This window comes from Pyrus communis, chromosome 16 (assembly GCF_041283825.1).
Source record: "Pyrus communis isolate YQ-2024b chromosome 16, ASM4128382v1, whole genome shotgun sequence".
Lineage (NCBI taxonomy): Eukaryota > Viridiplantae > Streptophyta > Magnoliopsida > Rosales > Rosaceae > Pyrus > Pyrus communis.
The window spans coordinates 12,437,073-12,451,545 of record NC_142580.1 but is presented as its reverse complement, the minus strand read 5'-3'; the positions used below and the strand labels follow the sequence as shown (position 1 = coordinate 12,451,545).

Below are 14,473 nucleotides of genomic sequence, written 5' to 3'. Positions count from 1 at the left end.
CAACCCTTGGAGCAAGTCCTAAATTTTTCCTTTTATTCCCCCTTTCTTTCCAACCTTTGTTCTAAAATTGGGTTGAGTTTTAGAACCTAAAAAAAAACTCAAATACCAGCCAAGATTTAGCCCAAAATTAGTGGTAGAATCCACATGTGATAGTGGAACAAAGAGAGTGAATTGGACTTGCCCAGCCCAGCACGCGCACACTTACCCAGCCCACCTCTCCAGATCCCTTCCTTCTAATCCACCAAATCAGGAAATTTGTGTCATTTAAATTTGATCCAACGGCTACAAACAGAGGATCACTTTAAAAGTTATAATTACTTCAACTGTTGGATCAAATTTCAATAATACACATTTTCTGATTTGATGGATTATTAAGAAGTAATTCAGAGAGGATCCTTTTCCATTTGAATGACCTATAAAAAAGGTGACATTGTCCACACATTTTACTGTTTATATATATATTAAATTGTTATCCGTTGAATTGATTGAATTTAATTAATAAAAATTTTGACGTGTCTGATTAAAATTTAACAAGCATTTTTCCTCGAAAATAAAAGGAATGGAAGAGAAAATGCTCGATTTAAAGGAGAAGGTTAACCTCCTATTCCTACTCCTTTCAATTATTTTCTCTTACTTATTATTTTTTGTCTTATTATTTTTATAAAAGGATCAATATCGACGTAACTTAATCGTGATGGTTGAAATAAGTCGGAGGAAGGGCAGATAGACTTAAAAGGGTAGAGAATTCTCCTTCGGTTTAAAAGGGGAATGCTTCCTACGTTCAACTCGTTGCACTTCCCCGCTTTCGAACCCACCCAAATCCGCCACACCTCTGCCCTCCCCCTTCACCGTTATTCTCACTCAACTGTTGTGCTCCCAAATAGCTTTGAAATTCAGGAAATTCAAGCGCTGAAATCGCCGTCGACGCCATCCAAATCCGGATTTCGCAACTCAATTGTTGTTAAATTTCTGAACGATTCACCAAATCAAACAAATTCAAGTCGAAGTTCACAAAACGGAGCTTAGAGATATTTGAGATTGCGACGGAAGCTCGGCCGATACTTGCCGCCAAACAAACCCCAATACCATTCATAAGGTATCAGTTTCTTTCTAAGCATTGATTTTTTTTCGTTAAATTCGATAAGTTAATTCTGTTTTTGGCTGATTAGGGTTTTTGAATCTTCATATGTTCATGTGAATATCGTATTGTGTTTTTTTTCCCGAAAATTTAAGTAAAGTTGACGAAGTTTGATGCTTTTTCATCGTTATATTATCAGTTTACCAAAGACGCCTGATATTTTGGATTTTATAATGTAGTTTGGTTTTCAAAGTTATTTGGGTTGTTTATGTGGTTTGATTTCTTTGATTTTCTGTAATTTCAGGGGTGGAGTTTCGTGGTTATGGAAGTGGAGTACAATCGAGATGACTCTCCGACCAGAGAGCACCGGGATGAAGGGACATATGATGATTTAGAGGAGAATGCGAATGATAAATCAAGCAGGCACCGGAGCAAGGATAGGAAGAAGAGTGGCCGAGGGGAAGAGAAGGATGATAGAAGTAAAGACCGAGAACGATCAAGGAGTGATGTTGTAAAGGAAAGAGAGAAAGAATCTAAAGAGTTGGAAAAGGATCGAGTATCTAGCAAGGAAAGGAGTAAGGATGATAGAGATGACCGGTATAAGGATAAGAGTAGAGATAATAAGGTGAAGGAGAAAGATTATGATCGAGAGAGTCATAGAGAAAAAGAGCATGATAGGGGGAAAGATAGAAATAGAAAGGATAGAGGGAAGGAAAAAGAACGGGAGAAGGAGAGAGAGGTAGAGAAGGATAGTGATCGAGGACGAGAGAAAGAGAGGGGGAATAGGGATAAGGACAGGGAAAGGGAAAAGGAAAGGGACAAGGCAAAAGAAAAGGAAAGAGAAAAAGAGAGAGAAAAACTTAAAGATCGAGAGAAAGGAAGGGACAGCTATAAAGATACCGATAGGGAGAGGGTGAAAGACAAGTATAGGGAAAAAGAGAGGGAGTTGGATCAAGATAAGGATAAATCAAGAGACAGAGTAAGCAGGAGAAGCCTTGAAAAAGATGATAAAGCGAAGCTAAATGGTGATGACAATAGGGATAAAGACATTCTTAAGCAGGGGAAGGTTTCCCATAATGCCGAGGACGAACGGCATACTGACAGCTTATCAAGCAGAACACATCTATCAGCATCGGAGCTTGAGGAACGCATCTTGAAGTAAGTACATCTTCATTTGTGTTCTCCTTATGCCATATTTTATTTATGTTGTCAACCTTTTTCATTGTTTGAATTATTTCCGCTCCATCTCCCATTTTGCATTAAGCATTATTGCATCTCGTTGCTTTTTGTTGGGAACCGAAGAAGTTGGATGTTGGAGTATTCAAGCATATAAAGTGATCTTATGGGCAACCTGAACTTGTCTGTGACGTACAATATGCATAATATTCTTGGGCTATGTGCTTCGAAGTTAATAATAAGCAGAATGAAATATGCAAAAGCATACTGGCTGTTTATTAAAAAAAAAAAATAGAATCAACATCTCCTAAAGGATGAAAACAATTCATTGTCATCCATTTGGTTTATTGTGTCAAAGTAAATGACATCACTTGAAGAGAAATGTGATTGTAGTATGTTAGCATTGTTCTATTTGAAGTTTGAACCAACTATCAATTACTTATTGACAACTTTGCTTGGTAGATTGTATCTTGTGATTTTGGTAGGTATTCTAGTTATATCCTGATATTGCCTGCAATTTTCTCTGGAGTCACTTTGTCCTTCACACAACTTCAGTTATAAATATGGTTGTTCAGTTTGCTTAGGAGTTATTTGTGCTTGACACAATTGTGGTTACAACTTATGATGGTTCCTTTTTTTATTTTTTGCATTCTTTTTTTCTGGACTTGCTGCCTTTTATTTTGAATGTAGCCGAATGATGGATGTTATGGGAGAGTGGGTCTGTTCTTTCTGAATTTTGCAACTACATGGGTTCTACTTGAATCTAATTTGAACAATCAAAGATTGTAACATTCTTGCAGATGGTGGCAATATAATTATATTGATTTCTATACATAGATGTATTTAAACACTTATTTTAAGGACATTGCCATGTAACATGTGTATATTTCTTTGCTTTGGCTACAAATGAGTTATATTGGGTTTGCTTTATTCTCAGGACCAAGGAAGAGAGATTAAAGAAGAAAACAGAAGATGTTCCTGAGGTTTTAGGATGGGTTAGTAGGAGTCGTAAGATCGAGGAGAAAAGGAATGCAGAAAAGCGGAAAGCTATACAGCTTTCTAAGATTTTCGAGGAACAGGTCAGTTTGATAGTGTTCCTGTTGTTTGTGTTTACGCTTGTTGATTTTATAATTACCATTCATATAATTTTGATTATTCTCAGGACAATATTGGTCAAGGAGAAAGTGAAGATGAGGAGACAGCCCAGGATCCCACTCGTAAGATTCCTTCTCACTTGAGATATGTTTTTAATATTCGGAATAGAAGCTAAGGGTCTCTGGGACATCAACAGGAATTTGAATTTAGTTGTTTTTTCATTTTATATTTGAGCACATATAATATGTGGGGCTATGATTAAGGTAGAATGTATATTTTATGTAGAACTTGTAGAGTTACAAAATTTGTTTGACACCTGAGCACAAAATAAAAAGTACACCAACCTTGAGGACTTTTGTCTGTATGCCTCTAGAGGGTTGATTCAGTATTCTGACAGTAGCACCAGCTCTTGATACATGGTTTCTATATCTGTAACTATGAGCCAACAGTTGCAAGTTGTGGGCTCTAATATTGTTGATATTACTTTTTAGAGTTTGGTTCACTTTTTCAGTTGACTTGTCAATAATGTCTGAATGACTTAGTTAGAATCTATGACGCTTTTTCTGTGTTTCTTGGTTGATTGATATCACCTTACTCTGAATACCTGTTTACAGATGATCTAGCTGGTGTTAAAGTTCTTCATGGCCTTGACAAAGTAATGGAAGGCGGGGCAGTTGTTTTAACACTCAAAGATCAGAATATTCTGGCCGATGGTGACATTAATGAAGGTAAAGAAATTTTGAGTTACTTTATTTTCCTCGTGCCCACTGCCTCTTGTAGGCATGGATGTTTTAATTTTATATTGTTTAATAGAGGTTTTTGTTTCAATGTAACAGACATTGATATGCTTGAGAATGTGGAAATTGGAGAGCAGAAGCAGCGAGACGAGGCTTATAAGGCAGCAAAGAAGAAAACGGGGGTTTATGTTGATAAGTATGTTAACCATAATTATAAAGTGATAAAAGTTTTGATTTGCCAAAAGCAACTTAATTGTTGGGTGACATTGTCTATTCTACCCATCTAGTATAATCTGGAATTTTTCCACATATCTCATTGCCCACACTGGTTGGTATTAACTATATGTATGTGTTATGGTGTATCAGGTTTAATGACGACCCTGCTGCAGAGAAGAAAATGCTTCCGCAATACGATGATACAACCCCAGACGAGGTGAATATATCATGGTTTCCCCTACTGTTCAGTTTATACCCAGTGTTTTCCCTTGTTCATGTACATTAGTTTGAAACATTGAGTATGGAACATGGTTGTGATATGTGAATTTATGTTTATTTTCAGGGGTTAACTTTAGATGAAAGAGGACGCTTTACTGGCGAAGCAGAAAAGAAACTTGAAGAGGTACTATTTTCTTTCTCGTCATAATTTTGTAAGCGGTAATAAAAAAGGAGAATAGGATTTCAGGGCATTTGGTGCAGTGAATTGAATTGGTGTTCTCATAGGTGGTGCTTTCTGCTTTTTGGTTTGTTCCCTATCTTTTGAGCTATGATCCTTTGAAGTTTATGGTGTGATCTTACTGCTTTTAGATAAAGGCAAAGAAACAAAAAAGAAAATGAAAAGAATAACAGTTGCCTTTTTTCTTTCTGCTAGCTACGTAAGAGGATACAGGGTACTCGCACGAAGAACCGCGTTGAAGATCTCAACATGTCTGGGAAGATTACATCTGATTTCTATACTCAAGATGAAATGCTTCAGTTTAAAAAACCTAAGAAAAAGAAATCCTTGCGGAAGAGGGAGAAGCTAGACTTAGATGCCCTTGAAGCAGAAGCAGTATCTGCAGGGTTGGGTGTTGAAGACCTTGGTTCTAGGAATGATGCAAAGAGGCGTGCCAGTAAAGAGGAGCAAGAAAGATTGGAAGCTGAAAGGAGAAATAGTGCATACCAGTTGGCTTATGCTAGAGCAGATGAGGCATCTAAATCATTGCGACTGGAACAAACTCTTTCTGTTAAACGAGAGGAAGATGAAACTCCTGTCTTCGCAGATGATGATAATGATGATCTGTATAAATCCTTAGAGAAAGCAAGGAAATTGGCTCTTAAAAAGAAAGAGGAGGAAAAAGCTGTATCTGGTCCACAAGCAGTTGCTCTCCTTGCCACCACCACTGCCAGCAGTCAGACTGCAGATGAGCAAATCCCCTCAACTGGAGAGGCACAGGATAACAAGGTTGTCTTCACCGAGATGGAAGAGTTTGTCTGGGGCCTCCAGCTTGATGGAGGTATCTTCTATCATTGTGTTTTCGCTTTTTCAACCTTGGGGTAATGTGTAATTGATTTTCTATTGGCTGAGGATGGGGAGTCCTTCCCTTCCCATCTTAGACATCATGTCATACTGGTCATCATCTTATAGTTAGCAGGTGGCCATCTTCCTATTCCACCAAATTCCAGATCGTTAATTATGAATGTCCTGTTGAGGGGTATGATGTTGCGACTTTTTACATGCCAATTAGATCTTTGTTTTTCTGCTTTAAATTTGTTTAATGGTGTGTCAAGTTGTGAGCCTTCTGCAAGCTTTACAATGTTGTTTTCAAGGAGGTTTTGATTATAACCTTCTAAACTTGTGAAATTTTTGAATGTCCTGGCGCTACATCACAGTTTCATCTATAATAGAAAATGAAATGACTTTTATCCTTTGTTGTACCTTTTCAGAATCCCACAAGCCTGAAAGTGAAGATGTTTTTATGCAAGAAGATGAACCCGAAGTAACTCATGAAGAAAAAATGGATGAACCTGGTGGATGGACTGAAGTTAACGATATGGGTGAAGACAAACAACCTGCGAATGAGGATAAGGAGGAGATAGTTCTTGATGAAACAATCCATGAAGTTGCAGTTGGGAAGGGCTTATCAGGTGTACTGAAGCTGCTTAAAGATCGAGGAACCCTTAAAGAAGGTATTGACTGGGGTGGTAGAAACATGGACAAGAAAAAGAGCAAACTGTTTGGTATTGTAGATGATGATGATGAGGAGCAGCCAAAGGAGACCCATACATCACGTCAAAAAAAGGAAGAACAAAGGGATACTCGTTCATCCTCTTCCAGCTATCAAAAGGATACTCGTGCACCTAAAGTCTATCAGGAAAAGGATATTCGCATTGAGAGAACTGATGAATTTGGCCGAACTGTAAGTACTTCTGTTCAGTTCTTTTACAGTTAATTTGTTTTTATGGTTTGACATGGTTACATTGTGGTGAATCTGGTCATAGAGTTATATTATATTAGCCTTGGTCATTTGATAATTTCTTATGCCTTTTACACGGGCTCAATTATAGGGTTGGATGTGTTGCTCTTTAAAAGCTGAGTAGTAGCCAAGAATATGTATGTTCTGATCTTTGTTTCATTAGTGATAGTATATTAGCTACATTCAATTTGAATATTCCTGTGCTTATTCCACGAAGAAGTTTTGGGTTTGGAAAGCTGTGGTGCATGCATTATTTTGTATGTTTTTATCTTTGCTTCATCGGTGATCATGTAGTATTATTATTATGTGCTGCTAACGCATTCCTTGTTTTCACCAGTTGACTTCCAAGGAAGCCTTTAGGATACTTTCTCATAAGTTCCATGGGAAGGGGCCTGGAAAGATGAAGCAAGAAAAGCGCATGAAGCAATACCAGGAAGAACTAAAGTTGAAGCAGATGAAGAGTTCAGATACGCCATCACTGTCTGCAGAGAGGATGAGGGACACTCAAGCTCGCTTGCAGACACCATATCTTGTCCTCAGTGGCCATGTTAAACCAGGGTATGCTTTTCAATCATTTCATTCAACTCATTTTGTTTTTAGTTTTGGATCAATTATTGCTAGTTTCAGTAGGATTCGACTACTACAGCTTTAAACAAGAAAATCAGTAAAGTAGGCTTGGAGTTGGTATATGTGAGATATTCATATGTTAAAATGGTGATTAACAACTTTAAGAAATGACTCAATTAATTCTCGAAATTTTAAACACTTATCTGAATATCTTAATTTAAAGAATTGAATAAGAAACATGAGCTGTGGTATATGCTTCCCTGCTTTATCCTTTCTGTCTTTATTCAACATTAGAATTCCCAATTGATTTACCCTTTTCCCCCCTTTGTTCTCATGTTTCCAGGCAAACTAGTGATCCCAGAAGTGGTTTTGCAACAGTGGAGAGGGATCTCCCTGGAAGCTTGACCCCAATGCTTGGTGACAGAAAGGTGAGTGAACTTGTACAGTTCTTTGCCCTGGTTTCTTGATGTTGATCTATATAAAATTCTTCTAGATGATATATTATGTAGTGTACTGTCTTACGTGTAGCAGGTGCTGATAGTTTGTAGTAGAATATCTCTGTTCATTCACTTTTGCCGTTCTTTTCTCTCCCCTTTTTTTTTCATTCATTTCCATAGAAACAATAATTCTTATCTTTTTTTCTCAGGTTGAACATTTCTTAGGAATAAAGCGCAAAGCTGAGCCTGAAAGTTCAGACACACCAAAGAGGCCTAAAACTTGAAGTTGACGTTGGTTGAATTTTGGAGTTGACCTTCAACATTTTCAATTCCTTAGCCCCTGTACGTACTGTATCCTAACGGGCAAGTGGCTGCCATGTGTTGGTATTGTTCCGCTACTACAGACCGTACAAAAACTTATTTTTGACAGAGCTGTGGAGAGAATTTTCAAGGTAGGCTCTGATGGTTTCGACAGTATTAAAAGAGATGTTATTTTCTGCTCTGAGAATTTATACGTAAAACTATTTCTTCCTTGAACAGGGTGTTCTGTTTGGTGCCCAAGGATTTCATTTGATCTGAGGTGTGACTGGACCTTGGAGTTAGACGAGAATAGAATCGTGGTTTGGAGTTTCTCTAGTATGCATCAATGTATGCGATACATTGTTCAATCAAAGAGCTAGATGAAGAGCTAGATTCAGATGAAATTATCGTATATGACCCACAGTGCAGTGTGTTGCATCTAGTGTGGGGTGGTGGCTGCATTGTTCTCAATAGGTTCATAAATAGAATGTGGCTACACCACTCGTTAAAGTGCGAGGAGAAACCACAACTCCGGTAGCAATACCGTCAGATATCGGAGATAACACCATTTCTACTTGCTTGCAGGCTAGTAGCTCGTTGGTGACTGTACATGGTGGAGGTGAAAACTTTTAGACCAAGAAGAAAAATTAAGTCTCGAATCCTCCACAATCCTTCAAATACTTGCTCTTGATTTTAGAGTGTTACCAGAGCATCTTGCATGCTAATCCTCCCGTGGCGTTTCTGCAGGACAAGCTAGAGCCAGTCTCAGAACGAATGATATGCAATTCCTCATGCTATCGACTCCATTTGGTTGGGATAAAGTTTTGTTGTTGTACATATGAACGGTTGAGATTCGAGATTTAGTTAAATAGTGCGCGGGCGAATTGTCAAGCCAACTAAACACCACATCGTACACGCTTTTTTCACCTCTACATTCTCTTAGCCATTAGATTGAATAACACGAACGAATAATTATTAAGGGGCAAAATTAAGCATGTGCAGAAATCACTTTACTAAATAAATTCCTTATATCCTCTGTTACTAAGAAATTAATTTTATTGAAGGCTCAGAAGGAGACCTTTAGAATTCTTTTGTGAAGGAACAAACAAGTGATGATACGACTAAGAAGTTAATTTAGTCGTTGCAGATGCAACGAGAAAAGGTACGAGAAAATGGATTTGTAACTGCCAAACCCCAGAGAACAGACCAGGGCTCAAAACACAACCAGATTATCCTAGTTTTAACTCAAGAAGCGAGACAATTCCGAACCACTGGCCGAAACTTGAAGCAGCCAGAAATTGAGGAATCAGCTCAGGGCTCGAAAGTCATGCTTTCAGCTTCCCGTCTCACCGACTCAAACAACACAGAGGAGAGATACCTCTCCCCAAAGCTTGGAAATATCACCTACAATGCATAGACGTATACTAGGAGTTGGACAAAATGCTAATACAAGGTCTATGTAACTGAAGGGGAGTGATCCAACTTACAACAATGAGCTTTCCAGCATTTTCTGGTCTCTTTGCAATTTTAATTGCAGCCGCGGCAGCAGCTCCAGATGATATTCCCACCTGGAACAGATAATCAGACGCTTGTAATTCAATGCAAAAGCTGTAAAACGGTGATTGACTAACTACTGATTTTTTTTAGGTTAAGAACTTACAAGCAAACCCTCTTTATGTGCGAGACGCTTTGCAGTTTCAATTGCTTCATCACTTGATATCTGCAACACATCACAGATTTATAAACCGGAAGCAGTAATAGCTGTTAGAAACAAACTAACAAGCTGTGGTTTGTCCAAAGTTCTTTGCAGAGTTAAAGGCATTCCATATGAAAAATCAATGGCCGTGTTTACACCAGCTCACAGAAGTGCTGGCCATTCATACATTCGTCCATCAAAACACTACCAAAGACAAAATAACCGGCTTGAGTTCCATTTCCAAAAATGAGTGTATCACAAATAACAATATAACGATTTATATCAATTAAGAAAAAAAAAAAAAAAAACCTTTGAGCCTTACTTGAATGACTTCATCGATGATATTGACTTCCAAAACACCCGGGATAAAACCAGCTCCTATTCCTTGGATCTTGTGTGGACCTTTACATTAGAAGGAGCATAATAATTAGCATCAACAATGTGCAAGCAAAAACTAGAATTGCCCATCATAAACAAATAAGATAAGTGTGCTTTATGTAAAAGATTGAGGGAAACCTAAATTTTGTACGCCATGTACGATAGAATTAGGGTTTAGGAACAATTTTCACTCAAACAAACTTTCTAGTTAATAAATCAGAAGTCAACTGAAAGTTGCAAGCCAGAAGCTACAGAAAATAAGAGTCTTAAAACATTCTGTCAGTAACAGAAGCAAAAGATTCATTCTACCGAAGTAGTAACTGAGTACCCCACAACGAAACTCCTCTCTATGCTACCAGTCACATCTGAGATCAGTACTCTAACTGTTTATTACGGCCCTATCTCCATCAGAAACCCAATTACATTTGTAAGGCCGAAAATCTTAAATGAAATTACGAACAAAATTTTCTCTAAACTGGTGAAAAGGCCAGTAAATAGATTGCACGCGTGGATTATGCAAGGCATACAAATAATCTCAGAGCAGCATTGCAGTATAACTCACCAGGCTTTCCTCCAGTTAGGACAGGACTTTCAACCGGTTCCACACCATACAGCTAACATTAAGAAATAAAAATGAACAAAATAAGACAAACTAAAAGAGCATCAAAATATGAAGAAAGTACAGACTATTGTTCAGGTCTTCTTCAAAAGAAGCTCATAAATAAATATACTTAAGAACCCTTTAGATTAAACTTTAAGATGCGAGCTAACCTTTATGTCAGGATTCTTCTCCTTTAGAAACTTCCCTGCACCTGTTATAGTTCCACCTGTACCTATCCCAGAAACAAAAGCATCTACTTTCCCTCCTGAACCTTCCCATATCTCTGGTCCAGTGGTTTCATAATGTATCTGCAATAAAAAAAATCAAATCACTTTTTCCGAGCACAATATACCTTTTGTTTTTCATCAAGTTGCGTCAGCTTTATACGATATAGATGATTGAGTAGATACCTTAGGGTTGGCCGGATTTTCAAACTGCTGAAGAATGTAGGCATTAGGTGTCTTTGCCAATATCTCTTCAGCCTTTTGAACAGCCCCTTTCATGCCCTTTGCAGGATCTGTGAGAACCAACTCAGCTCCAAAAGCCCGGAGGATGATTCTTCTTTCAAGACTCATTGAAGCAGGCATTGTAATGATAAGTTTGTAATGCTTAGCTGCTGCCATGAAGGCTAATCCTATCCCAGTATTACCACTTGTTGGCTCGATGAGGACACTCTTCAGAAAACACCATCCAACCAAAGTCAGATTCAATGAAAATCAGTCAGATCATAGTTCCCATCAAATAAAAATCCCATATCATCTTTCTTTCATTGTACCAACATCGCATAGGAAGCTTGTAATATTGGTAAAAAATTTTAGTAGTTTTACTAAATGTAGACTATTATCAAATTTTTGCAAACATTTCTAATGCAAAAAATCCTCTCCAATCAGTCCACTCATGTTTTCAGCTAAAACTTCCTGTGAGAAAGCGTAGTTGAATCTTTTTCATCATTAGAAATAGACATAAAATGCCTGCTAGTGGAGAAACCAAGAACAGTAAACGAGGAAGGTGGTTGCGTCCTCTCTTTCATGCACAAATTCTTCAAAACATTACACTCCTACCCAACAAGTTTCCCTATTAAATAACTAACCTGCCCAGGTGTGATAAGGCCCTTCGCCTCAGCATCTGCAATCATACTATAGCCAATCCTGCATTGTTTTTTCAATAATTAGGAACCACAACAGAAATCAGAGCAAAACCGCAACACTTTCAGGTATAGCTTCCGTGAAATCAGCAATCGTACAAGAAAATGATCAAGTAGTAAGCTATACAACTAAAACGCCTACATACCTGTCTTTTACACTGGAGCAGGGCTCCATCATTTCCAATTTGGCAGCGATTTGAGCAACACAACCTTCCACGACTTGGTTCAGATACACCAACGGGGTTTTCCCAATTAACTATTAACAACGAAACAGATGTTTCCGGCACATGAACATAAACAAACCATTGAAAACACCATACTCTAGTACACATAAAACTCGGATATTCGACAACTTACTTCAGTAACATCTTTGGCAATGCCGGCCTTCTCGACTGCCATTTTGCTTCTTTTACAGATTACTGCAACCAAAAACACACCCGGTACTTAAAATTTATTCCTAACCACAATTACAATAAATTTTAATTCTTCATGGAATAAAAATAATAAGTCAGAAAAATTTAACACAATCATTTGCAAAAATAAGGAAAGGACCGCTAAGCTATCAACTAAAAGATTAAAGAATATTTTCTTGAATATGTTTCAAATTTCAATTACTGCAACCAAAAACACACCTGATACTTAAAATTTGTTCCTTACCACAATTACAATAAATTTTAATTCTTCATGGAATTAAAAAAAAAATTATTCATTAAAAAATAAAGTCAGAAAAATCTAACACAATCATTTAGCAAAAATAAGGAAACGACTGCTACGTTATCAACTAAAGGATTAAAGAGTATATTCTTGAAATGTTTCAAATTTCAATTACTTTTTCTAATGATTTTCGTAATCTGATTATGATCAGGGTTTAATTTGGAAGAAAAAAAACCCAGAAAATGAGTTTAATTTGGAGAATGATGAGCTGAGTGTGGATGTGATGAGTGAAAGAAAAACAGTTTAAAAGCTATGATTAACACTTAATTAAGAGAGAAAGATTGAGAATTTCACCAGGAGAATGACAGATAATCACCACCTCACATCCGACGAACACGCCTTGTGAAGAAGAAGATCAAGATGCAATGAAGCTGCGAGAAATCATTTATATATATATATATATATTGGCTCAGAAATATGACGTCATAAATACTATTATCGTTTTCTTATGGTTCTATGTTGAATCTAGCCTGCTTTTAGGTATTCCTACTTAACATGGTATCGTATTAGGCAGCAAGCTTCCAAAGTACAATTTGAGATTCGATCTGACCAATTTATGTCCCTACAAAAAATTTGCACATCCAATTTATGACATCTGCCAATCAGCTTTTTTTTGTGGTTAAATTAAATTAGCATATAGGCACACACAAAGTATGTGAGAAAATTTTTTATTTTTGTTTTTTAAATAGAATGAGAGAGGAAGAGAGTGATAGAGAATGTGGGAGTGAGAATTTTTTTTTTCTTTTAAATTAGAGATATTTTAATATTACATATAGGTGAGGTTAAAAATAAAAAATAAAAAATAAAAAAAAAAGCAAAATTTAGTTTGTGAAATTACATTTCTGCCCCATATTTCTTATTCATGTTCTGTTTTAATTAGAGGGTTAAACTAGTAATTTCATAAGATTTTGGTTGACAATGAGTGCTTTATTAATTAGTAAAGATAGATTAATGGGTAAATTACATTGTACCCCCTCAGGTTTAGAGTCTATTACAATTGCATACAACATCTTCAAAACATTGCACTTTCATACCTTAACTACTACTTTATTTCAATATAGTACCTTCATACCACTTCTCTCTCTTCACCTTCCTGGCCCACCTTCTCCCTTCTCCCTTCTCCACTCTCTCCTCCACTATTTAAATAAATAAATAACCAAACAAACCTAGAAACTCATCTTCTCCCTCCCCTCCCGACCCCCATCACCTTCACCGAGCCCAAACCCCTCCACCTCCGATGTTCTTCACCGCCACGATGTCCAACCCTCTCCTCCTTACACCCTTCCTTCACATCAAATATGAAACAAACCCAAAAACCTTCCCCTTCTCCCCCGACCCACCTCCCTTTTCTCCCATCACCTTTGCAGCCCCCAGACCACTCCTCCCTCTTCCCCTTCCCAACCCACCTTCTCCCTCCTCCACTCTCTTCATCTCCCCTTCCCTAGCCGAGACCCACCGTCGAACCAAAACCCAAATCCTTCTGTCTGAACCATTTATAGAGCCCCGCTTCCAACTCCTTCCCTTCCTCAGCCCCCTTCCCCCACCGCCACTCTCAACCCCTCACCTCCCTCTCTTTCGCTATCTCCGACATCTCCGTCTCTCTCTCTCTCTCGTTATTTTGCATTTACTCGCTTTTTTTTTTTTTTTTTTTTTTTGGGATTCTTTCTAATTTGGCTTATGGGTTGGTGGGTTTGTTTCATATTTGATGTGAAGGGTCGGGATTTGGGAGTCCTGATTAGGCCCAAACAAGCGGCGAAGAGAGTGGGTCTATGGGGAGAGAGAAGGGAGGGTGGTCGGAGTGGGCCCAGTTGCGGTGAGTAAGTGGAGGAGGGGTGTAAGGAGGAGAGGGTTGGACTTCGTGGCGGTGAAGAGCATCGGAGGTGGAGGGGTTTGGGCTCGGTGAAGGTGATGGGGGTCAGGAGGGGAGGGAGAAGATGAGTTTCTAGGTTTGTTTGGTTTTTTTTTTTTAATTTTTTTTTAATTTAAATAGTGGAGGAGATAGTGGAGAAGGGAGAAGGTGGGTCAGGAACGTGAAGAGGGAGGAGTGGTCTGGGGGCTGCGATGGTGATGGGAAAAGATGGAGGTAGGTCGGGGTGG

At 38.1% G+C, this 14,473-nt stretch overlaps 2 protein-coding genes across 6 annotated transcripts; one reads left to right on the top strand and one right to left on the bottom strand.

Moving 5' to 3' along the window:
* The first annotated feature begins 691 nt into the window (after positions 1–691).
* LOC137731363 (SART-1 family protein DOT2) lies at positions 692–8,838 on the top strand. Its single transcript, XM_068470468.2, has 14 exons — positions 692–1,096; positions 1,383–2,236; positions 3,192–3,333; positions 3,417–3,471; positions 3,964–4,077; positions 4,186–4,282; positions 4,453–4,519; positions 4,646–4,705; positions 4,955–5,579; positions 6,010–6,482; positions 6,877–7,097; positions 7,450–7,534; positions 7,753–7,995; positions 8,084–8,838. The coding sequence occupies exons 2-13, from the start codon at positions 1,401–1,403 to the stop codon at positions 7,825–7,827; spliced, it is 2,850 nt and encodes a 949-aa protein (XP_068326569.2). The 5' UTR covers positions 692–1,096; positions 1,383–1,400; the 3' UTR covers positions 7,828–7,995; positions 8,084–8,838.
* A 43-nt stretch (positions 8,839–8,881) lies between these two features.
* On the bottom strand, positions 8,882–12,899 carry LOC137731368 (cysteine synthase). Of its 5 annotated transcripts, none has more exons than XM_088687052.1 (12): positions 12,671–12,812; positions 12,020–12,081; positions 11,809–11,918; positions 11,609–11,666; positions 10,929–11,192; positions 10,689–10,826; positions 10,480–10,531; positions 9,862–9,941; positions 9,706–9,743; positions 9,504–9,563; positions 9,331–9,411; positions 8,882–9,247 (listed from the first exon to the last, which is right to left on the bottom strand). In XM_088687052.1, the coding sequence occupies exons 2-12, from the start codon at positions 12,059–12,061 to the stop codon at positions 9,244–9,246; spliced, it is 927 nt and encodes a 308-aa protein (XP_088543178.1). In that variant the 5' UTR covers positions 12,062–12,081; positions 12,671–12,812; the 3' UTR covers positions 8,882–9,243. The 5 variants fall into 5 exon arrangements, with proteins under 5 accessions (XP_088543178.1, XP_068326573.2, XP_088543179.1 ...); XM_088687049.1 differs by having other exon boundaries at positions 9,058–9,267; XM_088687050.1 differs by having other exon boundaries at positions 9,058–9,267; positions 9,727–9,743.
* Between the last annotated feature and the right edge of the window lie 1,574 nt (positions 12,900–14,473).